We start from the raw sequence: 12,088 nt of genomic DNA on the forward strand, positions 1-12,088 counted from the left end.
CTTCCCAAGTTGCATCCGCGACTTCCGGTGTGGAGGGCGCGCCGCTCCTCCGACTTCCGGTCGGCGGCGCGAGTTCGAGGAGGACTGGGGCGGCCCGGGTGGCGCAGCGGTTTAGCGTCGCCTTCAGCCTGGGGCGTGATCCTGGAGACCGGGGATCGAGTCCCGCGTCGGGCTCCCTGCGTGGAGCCTGCTTCTCCCGCTGCCTGTGTCTCTGCTTCTGTGTGTGTGTGTGTGTCTCTCATGGATAAATAAAATCTTAAAAAAAGAGAGAGGACGACAGGCTGGCATGATCGGCTTTTTGCTGGGTGGGGAGGGCTGGGGCCGTGACTTTGGCTCGTCCGTGTGGGTGGAGGTGTTCGTGGACGACTCCGCACGGTAGACAGTCAGTGGGTCCCGGAGCAAGTTATCTAACCTCTGTACCTTGGTCTGCTCACCCATAAGATGGACCTACCCAATAGCGTTCCGAGGATTCTGTGAAATACTCCATTTAAAGAGCTTAGCACGATGCCTGGCGGTAAGCAGGCAAACGCTATGTTGGATTGAAGAATAGAAATTCCTCCTTGCCCGTTTCGGGATCTTCTTTATATACCTCTCAACACCCGGAATTTGCTTCCTTCTTTCCCGGTCTTCATTAAACAAGGAAAAATAGCCCACGTTCTGTCTTCTGGAAACCCCCAGTGCAGGGTGTCTCCAGCATTAATATGCATCGTAGTCACCTGAGGGTCCCGTTAGAATGCAGATTTTCATTCACTAGGAGGCCGGGGGTTGATACTGTGCAGTTTTAGCCTGCTTCCCGGTGATGCCATGCTTCAAGTCTATGGGCTGAACTTTAGCAAGACTCTAGTGTCTTTCTCTGAATTCCTTCAATACATTATTATATTATATATATGTTTTTAAGATTTTATTTACTCATGAGAGACACAGAGACATAGAGGGAGAAGCAGGCTCCTGTCGTGGAGCCTGATGCAGGACTGGATCCTAGGATCTCGGTACCAAGACCCCAGCCAAAGGCAGATGCTCTACCACTGAGCTACCCAGGTGCCCCTCACACATTATTATATTTTAAACATTTCCTCATGATACTAGGAGGGCAGGGACCATGCCTGCTTTGCTCATGGTGGTTGCTAAAGGTCTAACAAAGGTTTCTCAGTCTTAGCCCTGTTGGCTTTTTTGGGCCAGATAATTCTTTAGTATGGGGGGCTGTCCCATGCATTGTGGGATGTTTAGCAGCATCCCCAGGCTTCTACCAACTACATACCAGTAGTATCCGCACCCCAGATGTGACAATGTCTCCAGGCATTGCCAAATATGTAACACAGTGTACGTATATGTATCCCAATGCCATTATTTGGGCACTGGGCACTTAGCAGGCATCACCACAGACTTTATCCTATACTATTTGTTTTATTGCTTCCTTGATTAGGTAGGGTGCTCTGAAGGCAGGGAACTTATCTCCTACTTCTTTGTCTTCTAATGCTCCTGTCACAATAGTGGCCACCTGCTGAGGTTTTGTAACTAAACTCAAAGCATCATATTGCTATGTGCTATGTAACTAGTCCAGCCAGAAAGATAGTGCCATTCACAGAGCTCATTACCTGACGAATAAACTTCAAAGGACAACACAGTCTTTGGAGTCAAAGTCTGGTGTGAAGCTCCTTCTCACTCAGCATCTCACGTGTCTCACTTTGTAAAAAGGCAAAAACAAGGATCACTAAAGTGTAAAACATTTATTAGATAGTAAATAAGGAACAAAAATAAGTCACTCTTTTGTAACTGCATCTGTGTACAGATAAAAGGTAAATTCTTCGGTGCTAAAGGTATTAAGGAGAGGAGGAATATCAGGACAATTAACAATACTGGCTGAAAGACTTGGAGGCCATGATTCAGGAAAGGTTTTCAATGCCAGCAGATGGTGCTAAGAGAGTACTTCTTCTCAGTGCCTAAGCCATTGTTCCACAAAATACAGAGGGAAAGAGCAAGACCCCCAAATTCAACCCCCAAATTCTTCACTTAACTGAATACGTGTTGTTTACTGAGCATTGTCCATATGCTCCAGCACTAGGCAAGACACAAGACTTTTTATTTCAAAACGAGGATAGTGAGTGAGAATGAGAAATGGCCATCTACAGCCTCAAGAATTTTACTTTAAGATTTTATTTTTTTAGCGACAGAGAATGTGTGTGCATGGGTGTGCACACATGTGCATTCAAGTGGGTGGGGGTCGGGAGGAGCAGATGGAGAGGACAAGCAGATTCTGTGCTGAGTGCGAAGCCCCACGTGGGGATCCATCCCACATCCCTGTGATCATGTCCTGAGCTAAAATCAAGAGTCAGATGCTCAACTGACTGAGCCCCCCAGTTGCCCCCCCTTCTTAAGATTTCATTTATTTTAGAGAGAATAGGGGAGGGACAGGAAGAGGAGCAGAGTGAGAGGCAGAGAATCTGGAGCAGACTCCCCGCTGAGTGTTGAGCCCCACACAGGCTCAATCTCACTACCCTGAGATCATGGCCTCAGCTGAAACCAAGAGTTTGGCGTTTAATGGACTGTGCCACCCAGGTGCCCCAAGAATCTTATTCTTCTTAGCCTGTTGCCATAGGCCTCTTTTTTCTTGACCACTTTAGTTGTCCATCATGAGGGAATGATTAAATAAATTATGGAACACTATGTAATTATATGCAATGAGGTAGGTCTTCACATCCTGAAATCTTAATGATATTTTTTATTTCTTGGCCTGCCGATCTCCATTTCCACTTCCTGACAGTATCCTATTTCTCTTGTGGACTGTTCTCTCCTTCATTGTGTAGAATTGCAGAGGGAAGTAGGGTATCAAATCTAAATTTTTGTCTTCTCAATACATAAGTTGAAGGGGTCTTTGGAAGATCTTTTCAACTCCTTCCATTTCCCCAGTGGGAGGGGGCATGAGATTCTAAACTTCTCTCCTCTGAGGGGCAGGGGGTGAGCCTGGATGGCTCAATGAGTTAAACATTTGACTCTTGGTTTTGGCTTAGGCCATGATCTCAGGGTGGTGAGATTGAGCCCCACCTCGGGCTCCACACTCAGTAGGGTCTGCTGGAGATTCTCTCCCTCTTCTTCTGCTGACCCTTTCCCCCTCCTCCCGCTTGAGCGGTCTGTCCCTCCATCTCTCTCAAATAAATAAATAAATCTTTAAAAACAAAAAAATTCTCCCCTCCGAGTTTTGAATCTTGAGCAGAGTGATGATGGAAGAAATGTAGGAGGTTTGAGGCAAGACTTTTAAGAATTTCCACCTATGAAGATCTGGAGTTTCCTTGTTCCTGTCTTTCTCAAGCCTAGTGGTTCTTCAATCTTCCCTTCAATTCTTATTCTTTCTATAAAACTCCATTATGCTGGGGGCACCTGGGTGGCTCAGTGGTTGAGCGTCTGCCTTTGGCTCAGGTCATGATCCCAGGGTCCTGGGATTGAGTCCCAAATCCAGCTGCCCACAGGGAACCTGCTTCTCCCTCTGCCTAGATCTCTGCCTCTCTCTGTGTGTCTCTCAGGAAAAAAAAAATCTTAAAAACAACAACAACAACAACAACAACAACAAATCTACGTTATGCTGGTTAACCAAGCTGATCAGTTTCTGTTGCTTGCAACCAAAGAATCCTGGCTATAATATTCCCAGATATTTGGTTACATTTGAAAAAGCAAGATACAGAATAGGGTAGCAGAGAATGGTCCCTGGTTTGTTTTGTGGTTTTTGTTTCTTAGCTATAGATGTATTTGTATGTAACAATTTGGGGATTATATACAAGAAAATGATAGGGATTGTTTTTGGGAAATGGGAGTGGGGCCTGAAATAGGAAGGCAGACTTACATTTTATGGTATATCTTTCACTTATCACATGTGTAATTAGGTGATTAGGTTCTTATAGTTAGTATTTTGACTTGCCTATTTTAGAAACCACTTGACTTTTTTTTTTTATAAAGATTTTATTTATTTATTCATGAGAGACACAGAGATAGAGAGGCAGAGACACAGGCAGAGGAGAAGCAGGCTCCCTGCAGGGAGCCTGACACGGGACTCCATCCCCAGTCTCCAGGATCACACCCTGGGCTGAAGGCGGTGCTAAACCGCTGAGCCACCTGGGCTGCCCCACTTGACTTTTTTTTTAAGAGTCCTTTCAGAACATTTTGTGGTTCTCTGGCTTGATTCCAGGGTTCCTTTCCTAGCATATTCTACCGGTTACTTCTGTATTGTCTGCACTTTGGGATTATTTGGAATCATTTAAGAGACAATTGAGCAGTGCCTTCTCAGTGAGGCCAAACCACCACACCCGACACACCCCAAAGGGGGGGCTCCATCTGCAATTTCACATTGGCCCCAAAGCTCTTTCTTGGTTAATGAGCCTTCTTGAAGTTGACTTCGCTTTTTTTGTTTGTTTTTTAAGATTTTATTTATTTATTCATGAGAGACAGAGAGAGAGAGAGAGAGAGAGAGAGGCAGAGACACAGGCAGAGGGAGAAGCAGGCTCCACGCAGGGAGCTTGATGTGGGACTGGATCCTGGGTCTCCAGGATCACATCCTGGCTGAATGCGGCGCTAAACCGCTGAGCCACCCAGGCTGCCCTGACTTCGTTTTGTTTCAAGTTTTCCTTGTTGCTTCCTCAGGGAGTGACAGGGGGTTCCTGGGAAGCAGGTGGGAAAGAGATTAGGGTGAGAGCAGCCAGATGAGCAGAGTTGGGGAAGACAACGTGGCCCACAGCTTTTGATCCCGATGAAAGCCAAGCAGAAGGGAGCAAAAGGGTAAAGGAGAAAAGAAAGAGCCTATGAAGGGTGCGGCCTTTGGGGGGGCCGGGCTAGGCACAGGAGAGCTAGAGTAGGAAGCAGACAGTGTGCAGCAGGTGTGACCATAAGCAAAACAGAAAAACTCAAACCTCCCCTGAATTATTTCAGGGGTAACAACACTTCTTCTTCTGCCTTCCAGACTTCTTTAGTAACATCCCTTTTTACACTTGAAGGCGTGGAGGCCCGAGATAAATCTTCCTAGTTTATAGGCGAGGAAGGTGAGGCTGAGAGCAACTTATACTAAGGTATCTAATTATGTGTTAGAGTAGGTACTATCCTGCCGCCCTATTGCACTACTTCCCTGGGCCTTCACAGAAGTGATTTTTCCCCCCTGAGGATCTTCTTGTCTGTGCAAGTGTTTTCAAAGCCCAGACTCCAGCACATGCCCACAAGAAATGTAGATTAGGGCTTTTATGGGCAGCACCACAGACATAGGCCATCCATATTACAGAATTTGCTTTATACTATAAAAGTGTTCCTACCATTTGTGTGAACCAGATTTTCCATATATTTAACACCATAATTACAAAACGCCTTTACCATTATTCCTGCACAAAGTATGATACCTTTTTCTCAAATGTAACTCAGGGTGGACCGAGAAGCTGGGCACTGGAATATAGATTGTAACTCTACTGAAGTGGTAGGGCGGGATGAATTTTAGCCCTGGTTTCTTCTCTCCTGAGCTCCCGGCAATTCCCAAATGTAATGCAATTATTTATGTGCTGGTTTCCTCTCTGGACTCTGAGCTCCTTGGGAGTAGAAGTCATACCTGAATTATCCATGGATCCTAGCATAGTGTCCATAAATTGCTCAATAAATATCCAGTGGCTGCCCAGAAGCCCTCACTCTGTCTCAGAGAACAGACACAAGGGCTGAAGCCGAGTCAGAGCCTGAAACTGGGGCCTAGCTCCTGGAGGACAGCACAGCCAGAGCTCTGCCTGAGTGATGCTGTTTCAGTGTCCCCAGACTGTGGTTTCTTTCCTTTCTCTTCTCTTTGTCCCTAGTGATCCCCTGGCCCCTTTTCTAGAACACTGCCCTCAACCCCCAGGACTGAGGGCTTTAATCATCCTTAGAGAAGATGCCTGGTCTTTCCTCTAGGCATGCCCCAGGGGAACAGAGACTGATCCTAATCAGTCAGCTCTCCTTCCTTCTTCATTCATGGGCCACTCCCATTGCAAATGGCCTGAAGAGGTTAGGGAATGTCACGTTGGGCACACACTCGTCCTTAGCAAGAGAATCTTGACATCAGGGCAACACTGCAAAAGACATTAAGGGATCCATCGACTGATGTAATTATTCTAGCAGTAATTGCTGTTAGTTCTGGAAGAACAACTTCCTATTTACATATTGATTACTATGGAACCTTGATTTCCTAACTGCTCCTGCTTTAAGGGAGTGTGTGTGTATGGGGAGGGGCACAGGTAAACCATAAGGAATATAAGTGTAAATCTTAAGCTCCAAAGAAAAGTTTAAGGAGCCTCATACTCCCCCCCCCCCCCCCCCCCCCCGCCAGAAATACATTTCACCCTGTGGTAGTTCTCCTAACAATTTGGGCAGAGTCCCTCCCATTTGTGACAGCAAGAACTCAGAAGGGCCTCAGAGGGTTGATTTTACAGATAAGGTTACAGAGGTATTTCTTAATGGATCAAATGTGTGAATACAAAGAGAAACATGTTAACTCTGGGATAAGTCTTGAGTAAAATAGTTTTCTGTACTTATCCCTCGGCCTTCTTGACCTTAACCGAAACAAAATAAATATAGTAATTGAAGAAAACCTCCTGTAGATTGAGGCTCATTTATGGAACTTCTCAAATGACCCCATTTTTCCTTCCTTAGGTAAGGACCCATGTGACAAGAGTATGGATGGAGGCCAGAGATGGACATGACTAAACTTTCTCACCAACCAACCCTGATGAATTTGAAACCGTTTGGAAAGGCCGATCCCTTACAATCCTAGCCCCTCACTGGCTGGGCTCCTGTCTGGGAATGGTAAATCTATTTCAGTAGAACTGAACACTTACTTACCCCTTTCTTCTGGGAAAAGAGCCACTCCTGTTTGCAAAATCAAGACAATCACATTTGCACATTTTCCCAAATCTTTGGCTGTATTGCAATGGTTGTTTCATTTTGTAATCTCCAACTAAACATTTCCTAACCATGGATTAACAATATAGTTACTGACTGGTTTCTTTTAACAGTATTTATCCAACATAACAAAATAAACTGCAATTTGTTATACTTTTTTTTACAAAACATTTTATAAATATTTTTACAAAATGTATACAAAGCAATTTCAAGTGAGACATACTATACAAATGAAGGTATTTAAGCAAATAAAGCCCACACCACACTGACAGTGAGTGACGCGTCCTCTATAAGACAAGTCAGTCTGTAAGGCCTCCCTAATCTAACAAAATCTACTAAATTCTTCAGAGCTAAAATAGTTCTTTTTCGTAATTGCCAGTTTAAAATTTGCTTTATCTTTAGGCAGTACTTAAGGACACAGAAAATCAAATGCTTAATAACAAATGCACACTTTTTCCACAACAACAACAGAAAAAAAAAAGAAAAGAAAAGAAAAGAAAAGAAAATGATTTTTGTTACTGAGTACAAGTAGTTCTACAACTTAACCTTGACTAATGAACCTGAACAACTGAAAGTTGGCCGTCTGAGGCGGAGCTCTCTGACCCTTCGCCAGAGGGGGCTCGACATGCGAGTTATGACCCATGTGTGCATAACCTAATCAAGGAGTAAAATACATTTCGTAATCTTCATTTGTCATTATCTAGAATCTTTCCTCCATAGAAAGTAGACTTACATACAAGGACACAAAAATTTACAAGTATCATTTTGGTAAATTAGGCTCTCTGTTTGCTAGACAAGCATTAGGGCTTAAGAGACCCTTTGAGATGGTATATAGAAAGGCGGCGGTTGGGCTAGCAGGGCAGGATAGGGGAAGAAAGGGAGGTGACAAATGTACATGAAGTTTATCTTTTCTCTTAAGAATTCCACTGATTGGCAGTAATTAATGTAACCCATGAGTAGCCTACATGAGGGCTTCCAGATAAGAGTTCCACAATGAGAAGAATTTGATTAGGAGGGACCATCTTTAAGTCTTGCTAGGAATGAAGGGAGCATGAGTCCTAAGAGAAGAAGAGCCTATGAAATCATGGGTTCAGGGTAGGGTATTACCCCAGGGCTGCCCAAATAGAAAGTTCCAACTGGCAATACCAACTTATCTTTCTAATATGTTACAATACAGGAAAAAGGGGAAATCTGTAACTTGGACATTGGCACAAATGAGGAAAAAATGGGAACCTTAAAATGACCCAGATTTTCCAAGTTCTATTGGCCAGGGCGGGGGTGGGGGTGGGGAGAAGTTACTTTGCTTTTATGAAGACTGAGGGGCTTCTTTGAGGGCAGTGTGGGGGCAGAGAGGGACAGGGAGACTGGGTCTTCTGCTGCCGTGTTTTCCAATAATCAGAAGCCTTCCTTTCCATCGCAGACCAATCTGGAAAAGAAGCGCCCAACATGATGACAACGAGGGTCATCTGCGTTCTGGCAACAGCCAGAAACAGATGCTGGCGACGTGTCAGAATAGAGACCAGCAGGTGCACCTCTAAAGCCAGAGAGATCAACAGAACGAATGAGAGAGTGTGCACACATGGGAGAAAGAGTGAGTGTGTCCACACTGTCGCCAGAATGACGTCTGGATCTGAACAGCTCAGGGAGACGCACACACACGTGGGGGAGGGCACGTATGAAATACCGTCATGTTGCTTTCCCGATGATGGGAGAGATGGGCTGGTTACAATGACACTGAGGATGAAGGGGACAGCAGAGATGGGATGACCTCAGCAGGAACACAAGGAAGGACAATGGGGGAAAGCTCCCTGAAAAGAAATATAAATAAATAAAGCAATAAGTCATGTCCACTAATATGAACACGGGCCACACACAGACCATGACAAGGCATGTCCTTTGGCTCTCAAGTGGGAATCCCATGTCTCAGATCTTTTCTTTCAGTTGGGGCGGGGGGTGAGGGGGCTGGTAACTTTGGTTTGTCTGTGTTTTGGTAATGATTGCTGCCGGGGGTGGGGGTGGGGGGGTGACTACTGTTCTCAGACAAGAAGCATAAACAAGGCCAAAGTCCCCTTAAAGTTTAAACTGAAAAATGACAACACAGCTTTCAAACAAAAGTGCTTTGGACGCTTGGCTATTTGTGGGAGAGGGTCCGGAGAGGATAAATGAAAGGAAACCCAGCAACAAACAAAAACATACAGCACATGTTGACTCTATCCAATTAGAAAATGCAAAACGCTTGGTTGTTTTTTTTTTCTCAATAGTTAACATATATATGCTTTTACATATATACATATTATATTCTTCAAGGCTCTATCCCGGCCTCCCCTGTACACTGTGCCACTTAACTGGTTTCCGTTTTCCTTAGTTAGCCTGGTGAAATGATCTCAAGTCATGCCGTTGCAACTAAGAACAGAGCATTCCCTAGATGAAACTCAACACTCATAGGCTGAAAAGCATGAGGTTTTGCTCCAGGAGCATCAGAAAAGCACTTGAACGATGAACAAGGAAGCCCTGCAAGTGCCCTGCTTGCTTGTGTGCTACTGGCTGCCTCGTGGGGCTGGGGGCCCCGGAGAGCAGTGGGCAGCTCACGGCTCAGAGATGGCTGAGGGGGCAAACCCAGGTGGCCTGCCCTCCGGCGACAGTGACAACAACCCCGAAAAGCAAAATATGGAGATGCAGTGGGATATTCTTTAAAAAGTAGCTTCTATCCGGTCCTGTTTGATTTTCTTTAATAAGTCTGTTCTTTTCAAATGACTTATGATTGTCAGAATTTTACCCAGGGCCAAGTGTACTGTGATCTCAGTGAGTTATGGTGGTGTTTTGTTTTGTTTTGTTTTGTTTTGAACTTAAAACAAGTAAACAAACACAGAGATGACTCTAAGCACTTTCATAACACTTGAAATGTGTCAGGCCTATCAGACTGCTTTCTAACAAGGATTCATTTCGCGAAAAGGATCTCCCTGTAACCACGACGAGTATTGCTCTGAAACAAAGAATGGGATCGAGATCAGAAAGAACAACCTGTGATGAAAGATCAAGCAGGCTGGAGACAGGAGACCACTTCCATTTGCTTTTGCCAGGAAAGAATGTAACTTGTCCGGGGCGGGTCTCGGGTGGGCGGGGCAGGGCTGCGGCTATTAACACTCTAGGATACTATTTACAGCTGCTTCTAAAATGGAGTCAGTTTCTACAATGCCTTCACTGTGGTCCGGGATGAACTTTTCCAGGCAGTTTTCCTGCGAAGCCATTGGAGAAAAGTTGGGGAAATCTAACTCAACAGAGCCGCTAACCGTGGGGTCACTCTGGGGCTGCCGCCCGGCCTTTTTAAGTTCCAAGATGTTCTTAAACGTTGTTTCTAGACTCTTCGTGAGCTGGAGATCGGGCTGGGGCTCACCTGACCCTTTCATGATGTCTGTGTGTAAAACTTCATTCTTTGGAGAATTCCTCAGGGTTTTGTCCTGGAACGAATTGTTACACGTCATCTCCAAGTGAGAATCTACTAGGATGCTGGAGAGCTTGCTCTCAGTACCGTGATCCGGTCTGCACGAGGCTTTCCGCGGCCCCTCGGGGCCAGGAGAGCTGGCCTTCACGGACTCTCTCCGGCTGCTTTTTTCTTCAGATGTGCCCCGGTACTGACCTAAGCCCACTTTGTCAAATTTCAGTGCTCTGCCGAGGCATTCGGTTTTTTTAGAAATGTTTCCTTCTGCGGAGACCACGATGTGATTAGGCACTAGATGAAACTGGTCATGATTCGCCGGTTCTGTCTTGCCTGCTTTGGCTCGGTCTCGGCCCTGGGCCTTGGCCGTCAGCTGCAGAGAGCTGGTTGTTTTACTGCCATGCTGGTCACTCCGGCCGAACTGCGTCTCATGAGCAGCTTTGTCAAGTTTGAAGGAACAACAGAAATCCGCCTGAAAACCCTCTGGAAATGGGAACACAAAAGAATGCAGAATGAACGAGGGAGCAAGGACTATACGACAGACCTTCAGTGGGTCAGGTGCAAACCCAGCCTGGCTCAGCGAGCCAGTCTTGCAGGTCCAGGACCACGCAGCAGCACGTGACACTCGAGGTGGCTTCCTGTAAGAGTAGCCATGGCTTCCAGACAAGAAGCTTAGACCTCTTTGAAAAGGTAGCTGATTGGTGACAAATGGGAAAACCAGATGGGCAAAGAGCTCCACTTTGTCTTGATCTCTCAGTGTTCTCTCTCTCTCTCTCTCTCTCTCTTTAAGTTTACTTACTTATTTAAGTAACCTCTACACTCAGTCTGGGGCTTCAACCCACAACCCTGAGATCAAGAGTCCCGTGCTCTACTGATGGAGCCAGCCAGGTGCCCCTCTTAGTGTTATCTTTAGCTAGTTTCTTTCTTTCTTTCTTTTTTTTTTTTAATTAATGACTGCTTTGAAAGTCTGAAGACAGGATTTTTTTTTTCAAGATTTTATTTATTCACTCATGAGACACACACACACACACACACACACACAGAGAGAGACAGAGAGAGAGGCAGAGACACAGGCAGAGGGAGAAGCAGGCTCCATGCAAGGAGCCCAATGCAGGACTTGATCCTGGGACTCCAGGTTCACACCCTGAGCTGAAGACAGACACTTAACCACTGAACCACCCAGGCATCCCTGAAGACAGAAATTTGATGCTAGTATTAGCTTGGTTTCTCCCTTGGAGCAGAGGACCCTGGAAGGAAGCTTTAGGGTGGGGTGGGAGTGGACACAATTACTTGTCTTTGGGTGATGGCATTTCAGTCCCTGTAGACACATGTGAGGGGACCAGCGTTACAAAGCTGCACTTTGCCAGGAGCACAAAACAAATGGTCAACAGGCATCCAAAATCCTATCTGCTTGGCAGGACAATGGTGTATGGAGTAACCAGGTCTGTGACTGAGCACTGCACTGGGTCAGGCTTGAAAAGCCCAGGATGGCAAGAAAAATGTTAGGAGGACTTAGGAGGTTGAGGGCACAGAGGCAGCCTGCTGTTACAGAAGGGGAGAAGAGGTGAAAAAGGGCTTTGATGACATCTGTAAAACCAAGATGTAAATTTCTTCACCAAATCACAAAACATGAGATTAGGGGATACAGCCTTGACATCTAAAAAAGAAGACTCCAATAAACACTGGCTGTGGAGGCACAATACACAGGGGGATGACGCATATCCCTGTCCATATGACACTCATATCTGAGGAGCTGTGAAA

General features: G+C 45.6%; 1 protein-coding gene across 3 annotated transcripts in view; it reads right to left on the bottom strand.

Moving 5' to 3' along the window:
• Positions 1 to 6,892: 6,892 nt before the first annotated feature.
• BICRAL (BICRA like chromatin remodeling complex associated protein) overlaps positions 6,893 to 12,088 on the bottom strand; it is a 78,463-nt gene continuing 73,267 nt past the window's right edge. For all 3 annotated transcript variants that reach the window (XM_072832977.1, XM_072832978.1, XM_072832979.1), the window contains exon 12: positions 6,893 to 10,810. In XM_072832977.1, coding sequence (XP_072689078.1) covers positions 10,029 to 10,810 — 782 coding nt within the window. In that variant the 3' untranslated portion in view covers positions 6,893 to 10,028. The remainder of the gene's footprint in view (positions 10,811 to 12,088) is intronic.

The sequence above is a fragment of the Canis lupus genome, chromosome 7 (assembly GCF_048164855.1).
Source record: "Canis lupus baileyi chromosome 7, mCanLup2.hap1, whole genome shotgun sequence".
Lineage (NCBI taxonomy): Eukaryota > Metazoa > Chordata > Mammalia > Carnivora > Canidae > Canis > Canis lupus.